This window comes from Trachypithecus francoisi, unplaced genomic scaffold (assembly GCF_009764315.1).
Source record: "Trachypithecus francoisi isolate TF-2019V2 unplaced genomic scaffold, Tfra_2.0 Lachesis_group19, whole genome shotgun sequence".
NCBI classification, from domain to species: domain Eukaryota; kingdom Metazoa; phylum Chordata; class Mammalia; order Primates; family Cercopithecidae; genus Trachypithecus; species Trachypithecus francoisi.
Window position 1 is genome coordinate 8,930,288 of NW_022681464.1, and position 25,630 is coordinate 8,955,917.

The 25,630-nt window shown below is 49.5% G+C and overlaps 1 protein-coding gene across 2 annotated transcripts in view; it reads left to right on the forward strand.

The window, feature by feature from the left end:
- Positions 1-14,082, forward strand: part of ST8SIA5 (ST8 alpha-N-acetyl-neuraminide alpha-2,8-sialyltransferase 5) — an 89,596-nt gene extending 75,514 nt beyond the window's left edge. For both annotated transcript variants that reach the window (XM_033177832.1, XM_033177831.1), the window contains 5 exons: positions 4-90; positions 3,280-3,424; positions 5,902-6,014; positions 10,749-10,841; positions 12,693-14,082. In XM_033177832.1, the coding sequence (XP_033033723.1) occupies positions 4-90; positions 3,280-3,424; positions 5,902-6,014; positions 10,749-10,841; positions 12,693-13,161 (907 nt within the window). In that variant the 3' untranslated portion in view covers positions 13,162-14,082. The remainder of the gene's footprint in view (positions 1-3; positions 91-3,279; positions 3,425-5,901; positions 6,015-10,748; positions 10,842-12,692) is intronic.
- The last annotated feature ends 11,548 nt before the right edge of the window (positions 14,083-25,630 follow it).

The window sequence follows — 25,630 nt, forward strand, 5'->3', positions numbered from 1 at the left end:
AAGGGTGAAGCAGTCAGAGCTGTTCGACAGATGGAAGAGCCTCCAGATGTGCAAATGGGCGATGAACATCTCTGAGGCCAACCAGTTCAAGTATCTATGATTCGTCTGTCCTTCCTTCTCCTTGTGTGGTTCTCCTCACTGCCACCTCTTCCAGTCTCCGTCATCCTGCAAGGCCCAGCTCTCAGTGGGCATCTTCCCTAGAGCAGGCCCTGACTGGGCTGAGGAATCTGGGCAGTGTGGGGGACTGATTCAACATGCAGGCTGAGGCGGGCACCTTGCCCAGGTGCCGTCTTCCACCTTCTCTCCCTCAGTCCTTGCAGCAGCCTTGCGAGGTTGGTGGTGCCATCTCCAGTACACAGCTGAGGTGCACTGAGGCTATTAGCAGGGAAGCATGTGCCAGTGGTCTCTAGCAGGCCTGTGTGAAAGCGCATTATGCATTCTCTATGGCCTCCTTAGTCCTCACCTCCCCTGTCCTGGGGCAGCCACTCTGACCCAGTGACTTCTCTCCTTCTCAGAGCGCTTGAGTTCTTCCAGCCTCCACGAGACATATGAGCCCTGCTGCAGATTATTTTATAAATGTTGTCTAACCAAAATGAGCAGTTCATAAACTCCCAGAGAGGTAAGAGCTGGATCTTAAAGTTCTCCTGTGGGAACTCAGCACATAATAGATGTCCAAAAATTCTTTTTGATGGATAGTAAACTTTAGGGTCTTCTCCATCTCTAAAATTCTGTGAGCTTATGGGATTATTTTAGTGCAGGTAGACTTATTTTATGGAGTTGATGTGATCTGGCAATTTGTGTCTATACTGGATTTCAGCACTCAGGTCCAAGTTTAAATGTACTGAGGAGCTCTAAGCATGAAGGAGTCCTGCACGAGAGATTGTGAAAAGCAAAGATGACTAAGCTTTTTCTTTATAAATTGTTTGTTCCAATTTGCTGCAGCTCCAGATGAAATCTAGAGGTAGAGTAGTAGTTTTAAGAGGCACATTTTCAGAAATGTGAATGTTTAAAGTGATAACACTTGAAGATCAGGTGCCAGAGGCCTCTGGGAGACTACAGAGACCCAGCAAAGGCCTGACAGTAGTTTGCAGAGACTCACCTATCATAAAAAACAGAACATGAGCTTGAGCAAAGTGCTGGGAGAGTAGAGAATAGATCCATAATCTGTGCTGCCAATTGGCCCCTTAGAAACGTTACCATGCACACTGCACAGAGGTGCCCCTGGGGGCGAGTGAGACCTGGCACACTGAGAGTATGGCCGATAAAACACTCAGTCTGGACCAGGTCAGTGAGAGGCAAAAGCCTGTTGTCCAGGCTTAGAGTTAGGACAGAATAGAAGTCTCAGCAGTAGACCAGGCGCGGTGGCTTATGCCTATAATCCCAGCACTTTGGGAGGCTGAGGTGGGCGGATCACGAAGTCAGGAGTTTGAGATCAGCCTGGCCAACATGGTGAAACCCTGTCTGTACTAAAAATACAAAGAAATTAGCCAGGCATGGTGGTGCACGCCTGTAGTCCCAGCTACTTGGGAGGCTGAGGCAGGAGAATCGCTTGAACCCGGGAGGTGGAGGCTGCAGCGAGCGGAGATCACGCCAATGCACTCCAGCCTGGGCCACAGAGCGAGACTCCATCTAAAAAAAAAAAAAAAAAAGTCTCAGCAGTGGGACTCACATATCTCAGGAAACATGAAGCAACAGGGAAATTATGTGGCAAGAGAAAAACAGGGATGAGTGTGGGAGCCTTTGGCAGGGACAAGACAGCGCAGTGCAGGGGTGGAGCTCTGGGCATGAGGGGTGTGGAGCGGTTTCAAGTGTGAGAAACGGCAGTGACATCAGGCTTTGCCATGCTCTAAGTGAGAAAACCTTCCAGGCTGGTCATTGCCTCCCTTTGCTCTCATTTCAAGCTCATGAAACAATGATGAGATGCTTCATTCAGGCTGGCAGGAACCTGGTGCCATGAGGGAGTGGCAGGTGGGTGTTAGAAGGCAGGCATGAGCATTCCAGTTACAGGAAAGCAATCCTGTGAATGAGGCCTTCTCCCACCCTGCTACCTACAAATAGGCACGCTGACATTCTGGTTTGTATATCAGTCGCTCATGAGCTTGGTTAGTGTGAGTCAGTCTCCCTCAATAGGAGTGCTCTTCAGTAGGCTGACAAGACTGAGCTTCTGAACTAGCAAAGCTAAAAGGCCCAGATGCTGGTTTGTAATGCCAACCCATGGCCCTGCCTTGCCAGGCCTTTGGCCTCCTCTCTGGGAAGCCTTAAGTTACATTCTGAAACCCAGCTCTCTACAGGAAATTCTGCTCTCTGTGACTGGGAGCCAGCTGGGCTTCCCAGTGAAGTACCTGCAAGAGATGAAATAATAAAAAAAAAAATTATAGGCTGGGCATGGTGGCTCACACCTGTAATCCCAGCACTTTGGGAGGCTGAGAGGCTGAAGCAGGTAGATCACCTGAGGTTAGGAGTTCGAGACCAGCCTGGCCAACATGGAGAAACCCTGACTTTACTAAAAAAAAAAAAAAAAAAAAAAATTAGCTGGGCATGGTGGTGCGTGCCTGTAATCCCAGCTACTTGGGAGGCTGTGGCAGGAGAATCGCTTGAACCCGGAAGGCGGAGATTGCAGTGAGCAGAGATCGCACCATTGCGCTCCAACCTGGGTAACAGAGTAAGACCCTGTCTCAAAAAAAAAAAAAAAAAGATTATAAAACCTTCCTGGCTTTGGCAAGCTGCAATCACAAATTACAGAGGATTAGAGGTAGAAGAGCCAAGCCTGCATGAAGAAAGTAGGGCCCAGAGAGAGAGAGACACCTTCCAGTAGCCTCACAACTGGTCGGGGCAGAGCAGAAGTGAGAATCCAGGCCTCTTGACCCCAGGACTGCAACCCAAGTTTCTATGCCAGGCCTGGCTTGGAGCTCTTCGGAAAGCTCCTCCTCACCCTCTGTTAGTGGCCAGGACTTGGGCTCCATGGAGGAGTCACGTCAGTGCAGACAGGGGCAGCTGGGTGAGGCTTCGTAGAAAGAAACCTGGCCTGGACCCTGAATGAGTGGCAGAAGGCAGGGGCCTTGGGAGAGGCGTTGAAAAGGGAGGGGACAGCATGAGCAGAGGTGCAGGGTGGGTGCGAGCCTGGGAATGAGTGGGCAGGAGAGGCCTCGGCTCCATGCAGGGTGGGGGTGAGCGTGGGGATGGGTGGGCAGGAGAGGCCTCGGCTCCACCCCTCTGTACTTCATGAGGCTGTGCTCTGCCCTGCATCATGTCTTTCCTGCCTGTCTCCCTGCCTGGCAGGTCCACTCTATCCAGGTGCTGCAACGCCCCTGCCTTTCTCTTCACTACCCAGAAGAACACTCCCCTGGGGACAAAGCTCAAGTATGAGGTGGACACCAGCGGCATCTATCACATCAACCAGGAGATTTTCCGCATGTTTCCCAAGGTGCTGCTTTGGGCAGGGGCGGTCTGGGTGAGGCGAGGGAGCCGGCCCCTATAGCCCTCCGTGGCAATGTCCCTGGGGTTTTTCATGACTCACTCACTGTCCTCTGGACTCAGTCGTCTTGGTCCTGGTTGACCAGTTGTCTGAGGTGCAGTAGCCCACCCTCTGGGTTTCTTTGGGGGTTCTGAGAACCATGAATGCCAACTGGCTATGATTTGAGTGACTTTTGGCGAGAAAGTGACTAGAAAATTCTGGGTATTGCATTACTTGCAGAGGATATCCTGCCGATATGGGAGAGAATGACGACACATTTGTCCCCCACCTGAGGTAGGCATAAGAGCAGAAACACATGCAGAGGTTGTGAGCACAAGAAAGAACCACCCAGTGCAGATCTAGACTCTGAAAGGTTCAGCTCACTGGATGACCGTGGGCAGATATTTTGTCTTTCAAAACCTCAGTCTTCTTATTTGTAACACCAGGGTTTGGACTATGAATAGATTTGGCTGATTATAACAGAACATCTAAAATATCAGAGACTTAATCAAGATAGATATTTATTTTTTTCCTTTCACATAAAAGAATTCCGGAGGTAGGCGGTGCAGGGCTGGCACGGTGGCTCCCTGGTCATGGAGGACCACAAAATGAGTGAGCCACAGACCTGAATGGTTTAGTTCACTGACCTTGGCCATTGAGGACCACAGTGAGTGAGCCACAGACGTGAAATGTTCAGATCACCGATGCTGCGCCCCTGCGATCACCTGGGCTGACTGTTGGTGCAGACTCACTGCACTACTCTCAGAGAAGGGGCGCTGGAACTTGCACTTTCAGCCAGTTGTGGCAATTACCCAGGTGTGGTGGCGTATGGACTCGGAAGAGGAGGAAGGTTGCATGGGTGTGCTCATAACCACATCCAGGAGAGCTCTGGGCCCGGGACAGCACTTAGTGGACGTAGTTTATAGAAATTCTGAGCGGGGGCATGTGGACGTCTTTTTGGATGAAATCTGAAGGCTTTGGCTGCCCTGCTTCTTGGCTGAGTGTGAAACAAAGCCCAGAGTTCCCTGCATTCTGTGACTGGTACCAGAGTGCATAGGTAAGACTCACGCATTCTGGGGATGTAGGGGAGGAGCTGAAGGTGAGCAGGGTCAAATGTGTTCTCACTCACTGTGGCCCTAAGGGAGGATGATATTGAGCCACCTTTACAAGGTGGGTCTTACAAGGCCTGGAACATGAGGCTGGTGACAGCAGGTGACTTGCATCTCACGCAGGTAATGCCAGTGGGTGTAACACAACTTAGTATGACATACAGATCCAAGGAGAGCCGGGGTATGGACCGCTGAAGCCCAGGGACAGACAGCAGGGCTCGCCAGACAGTCTCCAGAATGCGCCAGGCAGTAACTGTTTTAGGATTTGCAGTTCATAGTCTCTCTGTCACTGCTACTCACCTCTATCATTCAAGCACAAAGCAGCCACAGACATGAGTAAACAAATGAGAGTAGCTATGTTCCGGTAACACTTTCAATCTTATTAGATGCCGAAATTCTAATTTTACATAGTTTTCATGTATCACAAAATCGTTTCTTCTTTGGGTTGTTTCCAGCCACTTAAAAATATAAAATCCTTTCCTGGCTTGCAAGTTACACAAAAACAGACGGTAAGCCAGATGTGGCCCACGGGCTGTATGTAGTTCGCTTGTCCCTGAATTAAAGCAATGCGACATAGAATCACATTTCCTGAACTTCCCTAAATATAAGTGTCTCTTTGTGTTTGTAAAAAATTCAGCTTCCCAGCCTCCTATCTGTGAGACTCTGATTCTGTGGTGCTGGGATGGAGCCCAGAAATTTATATTTTCAGAAAGTATCCCAGGTAGTTCTTAACTTACAGAAGTTTAGGAAACACCCATATAGAACATAATAAACTTTTGATGATTTTTCTGAAAATGACTGTTTTTTTTTTTTTTCCTTTCTCTTGTACAAGTCTAATAGTGCAGTTTAATCACCCACTGGCTGTGAGATGCCCCTGTTTTCCTGCTCACTGGGCCTGTCCATCCAGAGAAAATGGACCATGAATAAGGACAGTCTCCCACAGAAGTCCCCCTTGAATTTAGCTTGATTCCTGATGGTCCCAGGGCAGCGTGATTCTCCACGAGACCCCACCTGGCTGCTGGTCCCACCTGAAGCACAGGCTGCAGGCCTGGCCCGTTTCGTGCAGGACTGCCAGTTGCTGTGTGCCAGGAGGAAAGCTGCCCAGCAGGCCCTGGGCATCAGGGATGGGAGTGGCCTTTGGGGCCATCTAATAGTAACAAAGACACTCGATCACTCTTCCCATCTGTAAAGTGGAAAGCCGCTTTCCTCCCACATTCCCCACAAGGCTGCGTCTTGGGGCCAGGAGCTAACAGGGGTAGGTGTGCTTGCAGAGGTGAGAGTCACTGGTGGAGGCAGGGGGTGGCTTGGCTCTGACAGCTTTGCCTTTGCCTCCCCCAGGACATGCCCTACTACCGATCCCAGTTTAAGAAGTGTGCTGTGGTGGGCAACGGAGGCATCCTGAAGAACAGCCGCTGTGGGAGGGAGATCAACAGCGCCGACTTCGTCTTCCGGTAAAAGAAACCCTGGCACTGCCCTTGCCACTACCCTGTGGCCCTCCTCCTCCATATTCTTCCCCGGTGCCTCAATGCTACCGTTTAAGCAAGTAATCCCCACTCCCCACCCCTGCAGACCCTCAGGTGTGGGATATCCCTTCTTCTCTCCAGCCCCAACCCTTTGGGGAAGTTGTTAAACTCCCAGGTCCTCAGTGTCCACATCTGCACAATGGGAGCTATGTTAAGAGCAAAGGGCATCACAAATTTGAAGGCACTGAGGACTCAGGAGCTTGCAGCTGTGTCCGGAGGTCCTCTGGGCGCCATCTTCTTGGGTGAGTGCTACCCTTCCAGAAGCACTGGTGGAACCAGGGCACCCTTGTGGCAGACACCAATATTGGCTTCACCCTGGCTTTAACTAAGCCAGAGACTGGTCCTTGCACTTCTTCCTTACATAAAGCCCCACTCTTATCTCTTAGTGAATCTTCATTTATATCTTTAGCATGGGTGAAGAAGGTGGGTTGAAAATAAGAGCTTAAAGCAAAGAGACGGGCCGGGCGCGGTGGCTCAAGCCTGTAATCCCAGCACTTTGGGAGGCCGAGACGGGCGGATCATGAGGTCAGGAGATCGAGACTATCCTGGCTAATACGGTGAAACCCCGTCTCTACTAAAAAATACAAAAAACTAGCCGGGCGACGAGGCGGGCGCCTGTAGTCCCAGCTACTCGGGAGGCTGAGACAGGAGAATGGCGTGAACCCGGGAGGCGGAGCTTGCAGTGAGCTGAGATCCGGCCACTGCACTCCAGCCTGGGTGGCAGAGCAAGACTCCGTCTCAAAAAAAAAAAAAGCAAAGAGACTTGGGTTGAGTCTGCAGTAGGGTCACATGAAGCATGGATCCACAATCATCGGGCCACTCAGTAGGTGTCAGGTTGGGGAGGGTAGAGCAGGTTTGGTGTGATTTGAGGTCCTAAAATAAAGGGATTTCTGCATATTTTGGGTTCTTGGATGTCCAACCCCAGCCTCTGTCTCTAGAAGAAGGAAGACTTGGACACCCTGCGTCACCTGCTGTCACAGGTGGAGTGTGAGAGACACACCTCTCTCTGTGATCTGGAGACTGCCCACGTGCTCCCTGTGGATGCCTAGTCGAGTCCAGCATTGAAGGTTAAGCTTCCTCCAACACTGAAATCTCTGGCCCTCACTGAATCCTTAGCCCAGCCACATTCCTGCCAGGGGAGGCAGGGAAAGCCTCTTTTAAGATGGTCTTTTGGGGAGAAGCCAAGGTCTCTGGGGTCTCCCTGAACTTTGATCCAGGCTCCAGCATTGCTAGGCATATGACCTCAGGAATGTCATGTCATCCTTCTGGGCCTTGTTTTCCTCATCTGCAAAATGGGGATAAGGATAGCAGCTCCATCAGTTTGGGGATTAAATGACATAATGATTGTATAACTCTTAGTACCTCCAGCACTGGACACACCATTAGAGCCCAGTTAATGCCAGCAACTGCCCTCCAGGTCCTGTTCCCTCTGGCTGGAATGCTGTCTCCCCAGCCCCTGCATCCTGCTTTGCCAACTGCCACTTGTCCTTCCAAGCTTAGCTCAAGAATCACCCACTCCTTCCCTGGCTAAACCCACTTGCACCCTCTTCTGGGCTCCCACGGAACCTGGTGTCCACCTATCATGCAGCCTTTAACACCCAGCCGTATAACCAGGGACCCGCTGAGTGGTCTCACTCTTGCAGATTGGAAACACACAGAGAACTTCTGTTTACAGTAACTGATATAATTGGCACAACATAACTACTCAGAAAAATGAGTCTTCAATGAAGGAATGAAGGCGTGAATGAAAGAATGGACTTAAGTGATTTTCAGGGCTAAGAAGTGGAGCATATAGTGGTTCTGTCCACAGGCTCTGAAGCTGGGGAGCCTGGTTTGAGTTAGAAAAAGCTGTGTTACTTTGCATAAGTTACCTAGCCGCTACACCTTTATCTCCTAAAATGAGAGATGAGGATGATAATAGTACCTACCCGTTGGGGTCAGTATGAGGAATAAATGAATTAATGTTTAAAATCTTCAAACAATGCAGAACACATACTAAGTTTTATTATAATGAAAATGTTATTTAAAAATATTCCTCTCGGCCGGGCGCGGTGGCTCAAGCCTGTAATCCCAGCACTTTGGGAGGCCAAGACGGGCGGATCACGAGGTCAGGAGATCGAGACCATCCTGGCTAACATGGTGAAACCCCGTCTCTACTAAAAAATACAAAAAACTAGCCGGGCGAGGTGGCGGGCGCCTGTAGTCCCAGCTACTCGGGAGGCTGAGGCAGGAGAATGGCGTAAACCTGGGAGGCGGAGCTTGCAGTGAGCTGAGATCCGGCCACTGCACTCCAGCCTGGGCGACAGAGCGAGACTCCGTCTCAAAAAAAAAAAAAAAAAAATATATATATATAATATATATATATATATATATATATATATATTCCTCTCATTTTACAGATGAAAAACAATTTTTTGGGAGGGGATGATATTCCTTGCTAGGGTCATGGGGCTAGTCATAGTCAGAAATGGGATATAGTTCTGGTCTTGCATTCTTTCTGTGATATCACATACTTTCCCTAGCTCAATCGTATGACAGTAAGCATCTCCCTCAAAGGGGCTAGTCTCTTGTCCCACCACCTAAGATCTGTTAAGATCTGTGAGAGCACACAGTTGTGTTTGCTAGTTTTGGAAATGCTGTGGGCCCTTCCATTCTCATCGTCATCATCATCAGAGCAGTGCAGCAGCAGCAAAGCCTTGCTGGGTGCTTGTATGTGCATGCCAAGATGCCCTGAGACTCCATCCTGTTCTAGGCATGTCCATACTGGATGCTATTGTACTGGGAACGAGACCTGGGCTTGGAGTCAGGCCCGTCCTCCACCCTGCCTTGACCCTCTGAATGCCTAGTTTCTCATTTGCAACACAGGGAGCCTAATATCTGCCACTCGAGGTTATTGATGTCTCATATAATCCCATGAAAGTTCCTGGCATGCCACAGATGCTCCAAAAAAATGGCAATTGACTGTAGACATCCCCGACTCCCCCGCTCAATCTTTAGCGATAATGTAAAACCTGCCTTTCATCGTGGTCTGATAGACAGGGGTGTGGTTGGATCATAAAGTAGGTGAAAGTCATGGTCCTGTTATAGAGGGTTCTTCTGCACAGTTATTCCTTAAACCCATGGCTTCCCCTTGATGAAGGACCACATTCTTCACATGGCCCACTGTCCCTTATAGTCTGGCCCCTTCTTCCCTCTCTGCCCTCAGCTTGTACCATTCCCACCTTGCCTGTGCTCCAGTCACCAGGCCACAGTCACTCCTGGGTGCTTCATGTTCTCATCTACCACAGGACCTTTGCACAGGACCTATGTCTGGAATGCTCATGAGTTCCATGTTCACCCAGCTAACACCTGCTTATTTCAAAATTTATTATTCATCCATTCATTATGTAGTATTTGATGTGAAGAATATTTGCACCACCTAAGTATGAAGCAAAACAATAAAATGAATATTTGTAGAACGACCACTTGATTTTAGAAGTTGAATGTTTATATCGAGCCTTTGTATCAACTGATGTGCTCCTTTTCATTCTACCTCTGTTTTCCCCCAACAGGTGTCGCTACCCTGAATTGAGTACTTAATCATTCTCTCATTGTTAAAAATTGTTTTGTCATATGTAGATGTACCCCTGAACAATGTATTGTTAAACTATGCTTGTTTGGGGCTGTATTCATTTCCTATTGCTGCTATAAAAAAATACTACCAAATTAGTGGTTTAAACGACACAGATTTTATTATCTTACAGTCTTGGAGGTCAGAAGTCTCACTGGACTAAAATCAAGGTGTCTGCAGAACTGCATTCCCTTCTGGAGGCTCTCAGGGAGAATTTGTTTCCTTTTTCAGCTCCTGGAAGCTCCTTGTATTCCTTGGCTCATGGCAGAGCCCACAGTGGAGTATCTTCCAGTCTCTTTCTCTGACTCCAATTCTGTTGCCACATATTTTCTTCTTCTCCCTGGTTGTCATATCACCTCTTATAAAGACACTTGTGATGACACTGGACTCCCCCAGATAACTCAGGGCAATGACTCCATCTCAAGATCCTAAACTTAAATGCAGCTGCAGAGTCCCTTCTGCCACATAAGGCTGCATAGTCACAGGTTCCAGGGATTAGGACATGGACACCTTTGGGGGCTATTACTCTTCCTACTATGGGGCTTTCTACAAATGGTGGTGACTTGCTTTTGCATGCAATATGTGTTGCATTTCTAAGATGCATCTTTGAATATATCCCATGTTTATTTAGCCCTTCTCCTGCCACAGGACTTTTGCTCACTTCCTCCTTCAGACCTCAGCTCAAGCATTGCTTCCTCAGGGAAGCCTTGGCTCTCTAAAAAAGGAGATGCTCCCCTGCCACCTGTCCTCTGAGAGCCATAATCCCATCCTCCAGAGGTCCAGGGACTATCCAAGCTTGTAACTGCATTTTACATCTGGTGGTTTATCTGCCCCATGTGTCTGGAACTTCAGCAAGGCCTGTTGGCTGTCCCAGTGCCTGATAAGGAGCAGAAGAACGACTGTCTTGCCACCTGGCCACAGAGAACCCGCCTAGCTGGTTGCTGTTGCCTCCCTCTGCCCACATGATCACCATCCCTCCGCTCCCCTTGGGCCTTCCCCAGCCTGACCTATTGAATGACTGACGACCTTGGGCTGCCTCTTCTCTTCTGCAGGTGCAACCTGCCCCCCATCTCAGAGAAGTATACCATGGATGTGGGGGTGAAGACGGATGTGGTCACTGTGAACCCCAGCATCATCACAGAGAGGTCAGTGGCCCTCTTTCTAGAGCTGCACTGTCCAAAATGATAGCCAATAGTCACATGCAGCTCCTGGGCACTGGAAGTGTGTCTAGTCCAGATGGAGATGTGCTGGCTATGAGTGTAAAACACACACTGGGTTTCAAAGACTTAATACAAAAACAGGATAATGTCTCATTAACTTGTTGTATTAATTACATGTTGAAGTAATAGTATTTTCGAAATAGTGGGTTAAAGAAAATATAAAAACTTCACCCATTTCTATTTTTTCACATGTGCTTACTCAGACATGGTTAAATTCCATATGTGGCCTGCATTATTTCTTTTGGACAGTGCTGGTCTACACTGCCTTCACCTAGAGATGGGTGGGACAGCTTTCCAGGGTGTGACCAGGGCAGGCAGCTCCCTACTTGGCTGTGTCCAGATGGTACTGGGGAGAAGCTCACACTGAGATCTCAGCTCCCCTCCTGGCTCCCCTCTTCTCATCTCCCACTGTCCCCTCCTCTTACATGTCCTCTGACTTGGTTGGTGTTACTATGCCCAGGGCTAGGGTTTCAACACTTCCCCTAAAACCTTCCAGATGAACTTTCACAGATGAACTGCATGCTGCAGGTGTACGAGAATGCATCGGTGCTGCTGCCCACCTTCTACAACACGCGCAACACGGATGTGTCCATCCATGTCAAGTACATGCTGGATGACTTTGAGTTGCACAAGCTGTCTACTACTTCCACCCACAGTACCTGGTCAGTGTGTTGCGCTACTGGCTTAGCCTGGGGGTGTGCGCCAAGCACATCAGCACTGGCCTCATTCTGGCCACCGCGGCACTGGAGCTCTGTAGGGTTCATCTGGACGGTTTTACGGGAATTGTTGAAACGCTAGCCCTGGGCATAGTCACACCAACCAGGTCAGAGGACATGTAAGAGGAGGGGACAGTGGGAGATGAGAGGAGGGGGTCATTGAATTGGATCAGATGCCCAGGGAATAGCTGTTTAAGGGGCGGGAAGAGACAGAAAGGTCACCGAGTGAAGGAGTGCTCAGCGATGAGCGAGAGGGCCCAAGAGGGAAGGCTGCTTAATGTAAAGAAATGGGGCCAGGCATGGTGGCTCATGCCTATAACCACAGCGCTTTGGGAGGCTGAGGCCAGAGTGTGGCTTGCAGCCAGGAGTTGGAGACCAGCTTGGGCAACATCGCAAGTCCCTGGTCTCTACAAAAAATTAAAATAAAAAAAAAATAGTCAAGTATTGTGATGCATACCTGTAGTCTCAGCTACTCAGGAGGCTGAGGTGGGGGGATTGTTTGAGCCCAGGATTTCAAGGCTGCAATGAGCTATGCTTGCACCACTGCACTCCAGCCTGCATGACAGAGCAAGACCCTGTGTCTAAAAATCACACACTAGTGTGTGAGAGATAAACGGAGGCTGCAGGAGAAGAAGCTTCTGAGCCAGGACAGGCAGCCGCATTTGGGATTCGTTCCTGGGGATCTTGAGGATGACAGTACAGGTGAATGGAGTGAGGCCTCTAGAGCAAGCCTCCACTCCGGCAACCACTTCCCTGATGAGCCTCCCTTGGGCCACCCTCATCCTTTTGGGTTCAGCATTGCCCTGCCCCCTGCAGCCACACCCTGGATATCTGTCCCTTTGGATCCCAACTGCCCTCTCCTGCACCCACTTACAAAAACTCTGCTGCCCCTGAGAGAGGTCTCATCTTCATCTGCACAGGTGCGTGAGGTGTCAGGAGGCAGGTGGCCTTATAAGTCCCTTCCGTCCTTTGTAAAGCCCCAGGGTGCAAGGAGTGGGGAAGCGAGGGACGTGGGGGCACGAAGGAGTGGGCGCTCACCTCTCACTCGCGCCCTGCGCAGGTTCCACAAGCTGGAGAAGTGGCGGCGGCCGTTCTACCGCGTGCTGCAGGTGTACGAGAACGCGTCGGTGCTGCTGCCTGCCTTCTACAACACGCGCAACACCGACGTGTCCATCCGCGTCAAGTACGTGCTGGACGACTTCGAGTCGCCGCAGGCTGTCTACTACTTCCACCCACAGTACCTGGTCAACGTGTCGCGCTACTGGCTCAGCCTGGGCGTGCGCGCCAAGCGCATCAGCACTGGCCTCATTCTGGCCACCGCGGCGCTGGAGCTCTGTGAGGAGGTGCACCTTTTCGGCTTCTGGGCCTTCCCCATGAACCCCTCGGGCCTCTACATCACTCACCACTACTATGACAACGTCAAGCCGCGTCCCGGCTTCCACGCCATGCCCTCCGAGATCTTCAACTTCCTGCACTTGCACAGCCGAGGCATCCTCCGCGTGCACACGGGCACCTGCAGCTGCTGCTGATGGCGGCTCACCAGGCTGCCCGGCAAGTGGCGCATTCTCTCCTGCTGTCCCTCCCGGTTGAACTGGGAGTCCCGAACCGGGCAGCGTGGGGACCTGGCATTCAGACTGTCTCTTCCTCCGTAGTTCAGTTCTGTACTTGGATACTGGGGTGGGGAGGCAGGTTTGGGAACCGGGGCAGAGTCAGCTCTGTGCTGAGCCTCCTGGCTTGGCCCCCACTGGTGCATCTGCCCAGTGCCTCCACCTGCCCTGGCTAGCATGCTGCTGGACCACACCCCAAGATCAGGGGCCCTGGGGACTGCAAGTGAATAAAGCACATTTCCACCCAATTTTGTCATCCGAGAGAGAGCACAAACTGCAGACCCTTGTTGCAGCTGAAGGAAAGCCCTACAGAGAATGAAATCCAGGGCAGAGACAGTACACTTCACAGGACACTTGAGCACAGTCAAGATTTTATTCACACTTTTGGTTCCTGAGTTTTATATCGAAGACTCAGCAATGAATTGCTATCTAAATCTCAGAGCTTAGAGGCCAACCCAGTGACTAGACCTTCCAGTGAAGAAAGTGATCTCAAGAGGCCCAGGGACTTAACAGCCAAGCCACACCACCTGACACGTTCTTCCATGACACAGAGAGATCTAACGCAAGGCCTGGGTTATGTCTTGGTTGAGACATCACCTGAGAAGCACCACATCCTTTCAGACACATCCTCGGACACACACGCAGTCTTGGTGCCCCCAGATTCAATCCTACGTTAGTTCTTTTGATGAGAAGGAAATAAATCAAACCAGCCACTTGCACTATGGCTTCCAAGCCAATGTTATTGACTCAATAAGTGCTTAGCGACTGACTTCCTCTTCTGTCTCCCTATTTTCAGCTCCATTTAAACCAGGAGTTATGTATAAAGACCTCTTCCTCTCATGTCTCTGAATCCTGCAGAATCCTGCTGTATCGTGTGTCCTCAGTCGGAACCATAGGCTCTGGGCTGGAAAGCACTGACATGTCAGGTGGTGAGCTTAGCAGGGAGAAGCGAGTTGTGGCCTCCGACACCAGCATCACTGAGGCTTCTGCTGGGAAGACGGGACTTCTCACAGCCAAGCCTGGGCTTGGGGCAGTCAGTCGGGCTTAGGCAGAGAGGGGTTCACATGTCATTTCACACCTGAAATTAATTCCCTTTGCTTCTCCCTATGGTGTTTCCACCATAAATGGGACGGTGTCTAAGAGACACTTGGTGAACTGCCTTAGAACTTAGCTTTGTGGAACTATAGGATGTGAGTGCTGGGAGGAGGACTTCAGCCCACCTGCCTGGCTACCTGTCTCCCTCCCTCCTTCCTTTCTACCTCCCTCACTTCCTTTTTTCTTCCTCCCCTTAAACATTTCTGGAAAGCCTATTCTGCTTTGGTCTGTGATGGGACTTAGGAAGACATGAAGATAAACAAAGGCATTATCTGTATCTTCTGGGGATGCAGGGCCCAGAGACTATAGGCCCAGTCCCACGTGCTGGGTGCTCTGGGAGGGTTAGGAGCAGTGAGAATATAGCAGGGAGTGGGATCTGCTATCCAATCACCTCATTTGACAGGCCCCTTGGCTGAGCCAGTCAGGGACGAGGAGAGCACAGGCTTTACCCCAGGCCTCCAGGCTCCTGATCCAGGGCTCCATTCTTGGCCAAACCTTTGTGTCTTGGCTTGTGCTTCCTGTGGTGGGTTGTTGTGGAGGCTGTGCCCTGTACACAACACTGTTCTCAACGTTGACTCTCACCTGCATTGTGAGCTCTGGTCCTGGTTGGGAAAACCTCAGGTGGCTCCGAGTCTCAGTCTGTTTAGCCAAGGGGATGAAATGAGCCCAAACACCTGCTAAACCGGGAAGAACTGCAAAGGACAGTGGATGGTTATTAACTTTCTTGAGCTCTGCCTATTTCTCCCAGGGAGGGAATTTCTGGGAAAGATTCCAGTTAACTGAGATTTCTAGCCACTGCATGGTTAATTGAACCCAGTTCTTGAAACCATGGCATATAAAAACTAGAAGGTTCTTAAAGACCATTGTGTTCCACTTAAGGAAGCAGGCCCAGAGCAAATATGTGACCTGGGTCAAGTCACGCCTGGGGCTTTACTGCATGCCTATTGTGGACAGAGCCCTCTACTGGAAGCCCTCTGGGTACTACTTATGTTCCAGATGGGCAGTGTTTGGGGGAGGCTCCCTGGTGACACAGACATCAGGATTCCCATAGCCGAGGGTGCTGCAGTTTGGAATCTTCCCTAGCCAGGGCCCTCGTAGGAGCTGGGGATTAGAGCATCGGGATCCAGCCCACAGAGGAGTTGGGACACCTGGCTGCTGGCCATATTCCTGCCTGTGGGTGTTAGGGCCAGTCCTTCCTCTCCCTCAATGTCTCAGTTGCCTCATCTCTACAACTAGAAGCTTTGTAAAAATCTTCAGGGTCTGTACAATCTCCTTATTTTGGGGGGACATTCATGATGAATGGATCTAAGTCATAAGTAATATTTCTTTTTATAATAGCTAGCATTTATCATGCTCTCATTCTGTGCCAGGCCCTACGTTAAGCACTTTCCCTATATTATCTCCTGTAATCATCATGAGACCCCTTTGGGTAAGGAAGCTTCCAATGTACAGATGAGGAGACCGAGGCTCAGAGCAATTCTGGGACTTGCCCTTGGTCAGGAACCCAATGGAGGAAACTGCACCCACATCTGTAGAGTCCCAAAATCTGTGCTCCAAACCTCTGTCTTAGCTTCCCAGTCAGTGACACCAGAACATGAGGGATCCTGAGCAAGATGCCCCTGCAGGATAGTACGGAGCCCTCCTCCAGGGACAAATGCTCTGGGAGGCTGTCATTGTCTGGGAAGCAATCTGTGCTTATGGGTACCTCTCCCTAACCCTACCCCCTACAGCAGTAGTGACTTATCCACAGTGGCATTGGAGGGGAACTGAGGCCATCGTCACAGTTTTAAGGTGAGGAAAGATGCCCAGAAATAGCACATGTTAAGTGACAACACGAATGATTTGCCTAGGGCTACATGGCCAGTGTTTATAAGAAAAACATTTTTTCAAAGGCTCAGAGAGCCTGGTGTTGACTCTAAAAGCCTTCTGCCATGTTCCGCCACAGCCCTGTCACCACGCCACCATGCCGTGCAGACTACCCATTGAATCATTATTGAAGGGAAGTCGATTCCCTGTAAACAAAACAACCATCATGGCTTCCTTTGTGCTAAACCCACTGCTCCAGACTTGAAAGGCAGCAAAAACAAGTAAATGACTCAGTGCTTAGCCAAGCACAAAGAAAGGTGGCTCAAGGTCAGAGGCAGCCTCTGAGACCATTTCAGCAATGCTGCTGCAGCAGCTCTGCCCACTAATCACCGGGCGCCCAGAGACAGCATGTGCTCATCGCCCTTGACTTTGTTGAGAGCAGGGAGGAAACAGAGCAGCGCTTAGAAACAATTGAGGCAGAGTAGAGTGCTGGCTTCAGACAGTCTAAATTCGCCAATTTAGTGAGTGAATTGGTGAATCAATTATATTTATTGAGTGCTTATGTTGTGCCAGGCATGGTGCCAGGTGCTGGGGAACTAGTGATGAACAAAACGTCATCCTTGCCCTGTGGGAGTTTGTGGTCTGGTGTGTGTGAATGTACAGATGTTAAATGAAGAATCCCACAAACATACGTGGGAGCTGATTGTGCTGTACACTGTCAAATCCAGTCTCAGGGACAGTTATCTGGGAGAGGAGGAGGAGGGGATAACTAAAGTCAATTCCGAATTCTGAAGGTTGGCAGCATAAAAAAGTGTAACCAGCAAAGCAGCAGATGCTTCTCAGATATCATCCTTGACATCCGTGTAACATTTGACAAGGTTGGCCTCTCTGGTCTTTTTTGTTTGTTTGAGACAGAGTCTCCCTCTGTCACCCAGGCTAGAGTGTGGTGATGTAAATATGGCTCACTGCAGCCTCAACACCTGGGTTCAAATGATCCTCCCACCTCAGCCTCCCAAGTAGCTAGGACCACAGGCATGTGCCATTATTCCCAGCTAATTTTTAATTTTTTTTTTTTTTGTAGAAACAGAGTTTTGCTATGTTGATGAGGCTAGTCTCAAACTCCTGAGCTCAAGCAATCCTCCTGCCTTGGCCTCCCAAAGTGCTGGGATTACAGGTGTGGGCCACTGTGCCCAGTCTCTCTGGTCTTTCTAAAGTCCTCTCCTCTTCTATTTTCTAACTGTTCTTCCCTGACTTTCCTCCTGTCTCTCTGAATGCTCCTTCTCAGGTTCCTTTGTGGATTCATCTTCCGTGAAGCTTCCTCAGGGTTCTCTTCTCTTCCTAGGAGCATTCCTGTGGAAATCTCATCTATTCACAGCCTTAAGTATCTCCTGCCCTGGCATCTTAACCCCTCTACCTGCAGGCCAGTCTTCCCTAGGAGCATTGGAAGCATGCTCACTGTGGCCTCCTGCATGTCTGTGTCTGCACAGCATCTCAGACCCCAACATGTCCTCAACTGGTAGAGTTAAAAGAACAATCTGAACTGAGTCTCCTCCCACTACTTCGTAGCTGTGTGAACTTGGGGGAGCACCGGAAGGCCCGGGACTCATCATCTGAAATGAGGACAGGATACCAACCTCAACAGCTGTTGGAAAGCTAAGTGAAATAGTGTCGTACAATGACTAGCACAGTGCCCAGCACAAACTAGACACTAAGCAAGCACAGGTTGCCTTGGCCCAAAACTTGGATCACCCTTGCCTCTTCCTTTTCCTTCACTCTTTATGTGTATTTGTTCACCATATATTGTCAGTTCCAACTCATAAACATCCCTTTAAGTCATTCCCTCCTTGCATCCCCTCTGCTACTGCCCTAACCCAGACCCTTCTGATGGATCTTTCTGCTTTCAGAGAATAACCTTCCAAAAATACCTTTTGTGGGGCCTGTACCATAAACTTCAAGTTCTTTACCAAGTCACGCAGGCAGTGTCCCAAGCTGGCTTACTCACCTTCCCAGAGATCTTCCTGCCACCTCCCTGCCCTATCCCATACTATTCCAGGTGCCTTTGCACACTCTGTTGAAACACCTGGAATGGTCCTCACACTCCTAAGTTCCTCTCTCCTTCCTTTTATCTGGCCACTTTTGCAGAAGTCAGGTAATGGCCCCCTGCATCCTCCCCTCTAGAGACCTGGGCTGGGCACTCTCTCCTCTGTGCTTCTGCTGCAACCGTCACCGACTCCGTTAGGACATCCTCACAGCACACAGCATAAGGGCCCCTGTGTCCTTGATAGAAGGTTTGCCTTCTCCCCAAGGGAAGACACGATACCTAAGCTCATTTTACACTGCCGGCACTGGCAGGGAAGCACATGCCGTGGCCACTCAACACGTGTTTACTAATGAGGTCTCTGGTTCCTGGGGGAACTCCAGCAGTTCAGGAGACCCCGCTAATAAACCGAGTAACACCTTAGGGAAATTGTCAGCTGAGGAGAGTCCTCTATTGATTTTTTTACCTAGCACATCCCAGGAAGGCAGAGACTCCTCCTGCCTGTCCAGGGGAGCTCGAGGCTCAGGAGGCTGAAGTGTCTGTCTCGTGGGGGCTTGTGGGCTCGGCTAGCCTCTTTTGGTTTTCCCTCATTATAATCCTGCTCATCTGCTTTTTGCTGGCTAGCCAATCCTTTTCCTCTAGTTTAAATGAAAGAAGGGAGAGACGTTTCTTTGTTTCTTCTCTACTTCTTCCCTTCCTCAAAGCCACACAAACATGTCAGGATCTTACATCCCTGTGGCTGAGGCGCAGCCTGGAAAGCAATGTAAGAGGGATTTATCAATGGTGTTTCAAAAACTAGAGGAGCATGCTGAATGCTTTGGCTGGGAAACAGGTAAGCTGAGCTTTGCAGGATGTCTGCTCTGGATGCCCAGGGGAAGGCCACGAGCATGTTGTTGTTTCCCGGGGGAGAAAAGGTGCTGCTGCTCTGAGCTCAACACACGCCCTGACCTAGTCTCCTCCCTGTAACCAGGGCACCCTCCGGGAAGAGGCTAACTGTGGCTCAGCGGTCAGATGAGGCCAGGCGAGGGGTGCACTGGTGGCCAGGGTGTGCCTTGTGCTATTGTTTAGAGGTCTAGTCAAACGAGGCCAGTCTGTGGAGGCTGATTCCATCCTATAGGGCATCCTAATAAACCCGTGTGATCGTCAAAGGGTAGACTACAGTAGGATGGCCTTCTGAGGGACTGCATCAGAATCACCTGGGTGCTTGTTAAAACTGAACTGAGAACCTGGGGGAGAGGTGGTGCCTAGGAATCAGCATGTGTGAGGCCCCTATCTGTTCCCTGAGCATACAACTGCTTGTGGTTCAGAAGTTGCCACCAGGTGAGTGGCCATGTATTGCTTGAAATTCAGACTGGAGCCTTGAGTAGGAAAAGAATGAAAAGAAGAATTTGGCACACAACCCAACTTCTGCCTTTTCTGTACATACAAATATAATATATAACCTGCTATGAACCTAGCAACAAAAATCAAGTGCTCGGGAATCTATAACATTTACAAAATTGGTTTTGCTTTAACACGAACAAAGATTTCTTTTTCATTTGTAATTATGGTAAAATACGCATAACATAAAATGTATCGTCTTAACCGTTTTTAAGTATACAGTTCAGTAATGGTAAGTACTTTCACATTGTTGTATATTCTGTCTCTGGAACTCCTCCTCTTGCAAAATGAAAACTTTAAACCCATTAAATGACAACCACTCTTCACTTCCCCCTTCCCCAGCCCCTGGCAATCACAATTCTACTTTCTTTCTCTATGAATTTTACTGCTCTAGGTCCCTCATATAAGTAGAATCATATAATATTTGTCTTGCTGATGACTGGCTTATTTCACTTAGCATAGTATACCAAAGACTTCTTAAGTATAAAGAATCACTTAAGTGCAAGCAGTTTTCAAATGACATTAACTGTTTTGGGTGTCCCTAAAGCAGAAATCTGATTTTTGTTTTTGTTTTTGCCTTGGGCAGTTGTCCTGGGCTGGTGGTTGGGCCCTGGCTTCCTGAGACCTTGGCCTCTTTGCTGAGGAAGAGTGCAGACCTGGCCTTGCTCTGCCACCTGGGCTCTACTGTCCTGGCCAGCATGTCCTGAGAGACAATAGCCTTGTCAATCATTTAGAAGTCTATAGATATTTTCCCCTGCACAGTCTCTTCTGAGAACCTTTCTTTCTTTTTTTTTATTTCAAAGGAAAAAAACCAAAACCAAAAACATGCACTTCCATGACTTAGCTATTGACCACAATAGCCAGAAATCAGTGACTCTCTCTTCAGTCAAAGATGGTTCCCGTGGCAACAAATCTCTCATTTCCTTCAACTAAATGATCTGCTCAGCTTTGGGGTAAAAGTTCTGTTTTCTCTAGAATTGCCATTTGCAACCTTGTGTGCACATAGGAATCACCTGGAAGTCTTTATAAAACAATCCCCAAGCCAGGTCCTCAACTCCCTGGAGAATCTGATTCAGCAGGCCTGGGGATAGGGCCTGGTGTCCTTATTTTCAAAGATCTCATTAAGTGGTTCTGTCTCACATGGTTGGGAATCATTACCATAAGGCAGGCAGTCTATGCCTTGGTGCACGTTGTAGTCATCTGAAGAGCTTTAAGAAACACTCATGGGACCCCACCCCTTGACATTCTGAGTCTGGTGGCCTGAGATGTGACCTGAGTATTAGGATTTCACAAATTCACCAGATGTTTCTAATGTGCAATCAGCCTTAAGAACCACTCTTCTAGGTCAGCAGTTCTCAAATTGGAGCCTGCCTCAGAATCTCTTGGAGAGCTCCTTTATTGTGGGCCCCGCCCCAGGGTCTCCTTTGGTGAGGCCAGGGTGGAGCCTCTCTACCAAGTCCCAAGTGATGCTGGTGCCGCTCCAGGAACTGCTCTTGGAAGCTCATGGCTCTAGATGAACCTTTACCGAGGTTGGCGCTGTTCTGCTGCCCTATTCTTTTTCCTGGTTGGGGGTTGGTGGACCCTTCCTTCCCCAAATCTGATTCAGGCCTGAGACTTCTTAAAGGTATCAGCTTTTCTTTTTCTGAACATTTTAGCATTCAGATAAATACTATGACATATTTTTAAAGCAAAGTAACATAGATTTCTTCTCCCAGGGCTAGGAGCCTCAGAGTCTGAATTAAGAATTTATCTGTGCCGGCCGGGCGCGGTGGCTCAAGCCTGTAATCCCAGCACTTTGGGAGGCGGAGATGGGCGGATCACGAGGTCAGGAGATCGAGACCATCCTGGCTAACACGGTGAAACCCCGTCTCTACTAAAAACTACAAAAAACTAGCCGGGCGAGGTGGTGGGCGCCTGTAGTCCCAGCTACCCGGGAGGCTGAGGCAGGAGAATGGCGTGAACCCAGGAGGCGGAGCTTGCAGTGAGCTGAGATCCAGCCACAGCACTCCAGCCTGGGTGACAGAGCGAGACTCCGTCTCAAAAAAAAAAAAAAAAAAAGAATTTATCTGTGCCTAAGATTAGGATTCATTTTGTGATCTGAGCTAAGGGATTGGTAGGTCTGGAGCAATGGGTTCAGCCTGTGCCTGGGTGAGGGTCGCCTTATGACTGGTGCTCGGTAGGATCTGAGTGCCACACTTGACCCTCTAGCAGAGGGAGGACCTGTCTGGCCCACCTGGGTGAAAGCCTGGCTTTCTGATGCAGACCCAGACCTCTGCCCACCTCCACATCTGTGCACAAACATGGAAGGTAGGAATGAGGAAACATATCACAGCACCAGGACTGCCATAAGCCCAGGAGCTAGGGTTCAAGCCTCACTTCTTTATGCATTTCCTTTTCTATCATACTTTGGAACAGGCTTGAGCTGAAACCAGAGAGTTAGTACCTGGTTTCTGCCTCGGTCTATTCTCACTCCTCCAAAGATGCCCCAGCAACGTGGGCAACTTCAGCCCCCATGAGAGCTCAGAATTCCACCTTCAACCACAAAGTTGACAAGAACCTCTGGAGAGCTCAAAGACTTATTAAAGGTGGAAATGGTTACTGTTTTACTGAAGCAGGGTGAAAACACAACTCACTTCTTAGGATCAAACACAGCAAATTCACTCAGCCCCAAGGTAGCCGAGGACTCAGTTGAAGGAAAATAATTTTGAGCCCCTGAAATAGAAGCTATAAAGCTATGTATCAAGGGCCAACCATTTTGCTAACATCATATATCTCATGGCATTCGCTTTGATTTTAAATTCATTTCTAGCGAACTTGGTACTGGTTTCTAATGACAAAGCAAACTAAGAGAATGATGACAGGTGCTAGATAAAGCAAGAAGTGGCAGCAAATAGCCTAAATTGTGATGGCATTAAGAAGACCAAAACTAGCTTACTTGTTCAATGACAGCTTGTCTTTAAAAAAAAAAAACTACATTAAGGATAAGAAAATATGGCCAAGCATGATGGCTCACATCTGTAATCCCAGCATTTTGGGAGGCTGAGGCGGGAGATCACTTGAACTCAAGAGTTGATGACCAGCCTGGGCAACATGGCGAAACCCTGTCTCAACAAAAAATAGAAAAGTACACCTGTAGTCAGTCCAAGCTACTCAAGAGGCTGAGGTGGGAGACTAGCTTGAGCCCAGGAGGCAGAGGTTGCAGTGAGCTGAGATCACACCACTGCACTCCAGCCTGGGTGACAGAGCCAGACCCTGTCTCAAAATAAGAATTAAAAAATACCAAAACTAAATACATATCTCAGAAACCATCAAGTAGCCTGAGGTCATTGGTCGTTTAGTGGGGAAGAAAGGGAGAATATGTTATAATAACCCCAAGAGCAACATAGCATTTCAGCTCGGTTCACCCTGTGACATCCAGGACATGCAGAGGTAAAAAAAAAAAAAAATGAAAACGTTCCAACAATGCTCAATACACTGTCAAAGAAGGCAGGACAGCGTGTTATCCACTTTAGAATTATTTCCATCCCCAAACACTTAAAATGCATTCACAAAAGGCTTGGTGCTTAAAAGATAAACCCTCAGTGACCTGGAAGTTCACATAAATGAAATAGTTCATGATCTGATGATGCAGGATAGGTGAGATGGGTAAACTCACTCTTTCTTTCTTTCTTTCTTTCTTTTTTTTTTAAAGACAGAGTCTCATTCTGTCTCCCAGGCTGGAATACAGTGGCGTGATCTCAGCTCACTGCAACCTGTCTCTCAGGTTCAAGTGATTCTCCTGCCTCAGCCTCCCAAGTAGCTGGGATTATAGGTGCCTGCCATTATGCCCAGCTAATTTTTTGTACTTTTAGTAGAGAAAGGGCCACCATTTTCACCAGGCTGGTTGTGAACTCCTGACCTCGTGATTCGCCCACCTAGGCCTCCCAAAGTGCTGGGATTATAGGTGTGGGCCACCGCACCCAGCCAAACTCACTTTGTTGAACTTAACATTTTCCCCCTGACATTGGAGACTCTTCTGCTACCTCTCTCCTAAGAAAAAAGGACAGTGGCGAGGACGGGTGGCGGGGGGACAAGCCCCTTCCACCTTGCCACCTCCAAGGGACTTTGCAGTGTGGGTTATTGTGTGGCTGGTCATCCTCTTTCTGCACCTCTGATTCTGCTTGTGTTGTCCTTATTGTGTGGGGCAGGATGGTCAGGACTTCAGCTAGGGCTGTGCAGGCTCTACAGTGACTCAGGCCTGGGTGTTTTTTGGTGAATTTAAGAATATGACCATTTTTGGGGGGAAAGTGACACTTCTACTCTCTCCACACCTTCACCATCCATTTTCTTACTGGACTTTGCTGCGGTCCTGCAAGGAAGACAGGGCAGAGAGTAGCAACCCTCCTTGCCGAGGCCCAGAAAGATAGCATGGTATGCCCAGGGCACCTGTGGTGGGTGGCGGACATCTCCTCTTGGGTGCCCAGGCTTCCTCAAGGTGGGAGGGACTGGAGGGCAGGGGATGGTGGCCAGTGTCCCACTGTACCCCTCTAAGGCACCTTTTTCTCCCCTCTGAAGTTGTTAGGCTGATCTGGAGTCTGCTCCAGGCCTGGGCTTCACCCTGGCCTCGTGCCCTGCCCAGCACCTGTGTGGAGGGAACTGTTCATATTCATTCCTGTTTGGGGGCCAAGCTCAGGTCACCCGAACCAGCAGCCTTGGGTGGCTGAACCCAGTGGGACAGAAGGGAGGCAGTTGTATCTGGCAGAGTTACCCAAGGCCACAGGCCTAAGCAAAGCAGGAGAGTGGGGCAAGCTGTGGTCAGGAACCGTGGTGCTGGACCCCTGCTGCTCTGGCCATGTGGGAGGAAGCTGGGGGTTCCCAAGTGGCAGCTCCTGCCAGCCTACCCTGGACTCCTGAGCCCGTTCTCCTGTACTCTTCTCCAGTGGGACATCTGGCCCTCACTGTGGCTGGCTTCTGGGCAAGTCCCTCTGCTCAAGATCACTTTGTGGGGCAGCTGGTCCCCCCGGGGCTCCCACACTCTGCACATACAATTTAGGGACCTGGCAGGGTCTTGGTGGCCTATAGCTTCCCTTTCTGCACCCGACTAGCCTCCCATTAGAGAGCCATAACTCCTCTTCAATACAGTGTTGTTTGAACTTTGAAATATATGCATTTGTCTATGTATTTTCTTAAAAATTAACACTTTATCTCAATAAGCATACAATGGATTGTTCAGTGGCACAGTTTGGAGGCAATCCCCTGCCACCTCCCTCCCCAAGTAAAGCCAGGACAGACGCTGGAGTCAGCACCGAAGCTGTGGAAACCTTTTGCCCTGGAGCCAGGTGCCTGTGGCTGTGCCTGGGTGTGGCTTCAGCCCAGGCTTGGTGTCAGTTTCCTGGCAGCACTGCCCAGGAGCCCGCATGAAGGCAACCGGATCTTTCCCTGAGTGGCTGGTGCACGGGCTCATTTCTGAGTGGCCTCCTGCATGTGAAGAAAAAGTGGCCAAGTGGCATCCCTCCCTTCCTTGGCCACTTCCCTTCCTTGCTTTCCTTTCAATGAGCCGAGTCACACTGCCCCACGCTCTGTGCAGCCTTCCCCGATGGAGAAGAGAAGGGAGGCCCCATCTATATGAAAAGCCCCTTGCTTGCTCTTCTGATTTTCTCTCTCCCCTGGCCCTGGAGAAAAAGGCTGTGCCATTCACAGACAGTTTGGGGACATGGGGGCTGCAGGCCTGATCTTATTTTTACACAAATTTTGTTCTGGGAGCAGTGGTTTATACAAACTCCTGTCGCATAATTCCAGCTTGTGTGTGGCTGTCTTTGAGTAGTGATTCTGAAGTGATGACTGTGATGCTACACCTAAAAACATCATCAGGGTACTTTGTGTCTGTCACTGTGTTTGAATGGCCCTCAGTTTCTATCTAATAAAACTAGTCAAATGGTTCATCTAGCAAAGACTCTTTGGCTGTGGCCATGTGTGTGTGTGTGTGTGTGTGTGTGTGTATGCATGTGTGTTTTTGTGTGTGTTTATGGGTATTGGGCTGCACTGGGCTGACAGCAGCACAGCCCAATGTGGGGAGCTCCAGGTATTGTGAAG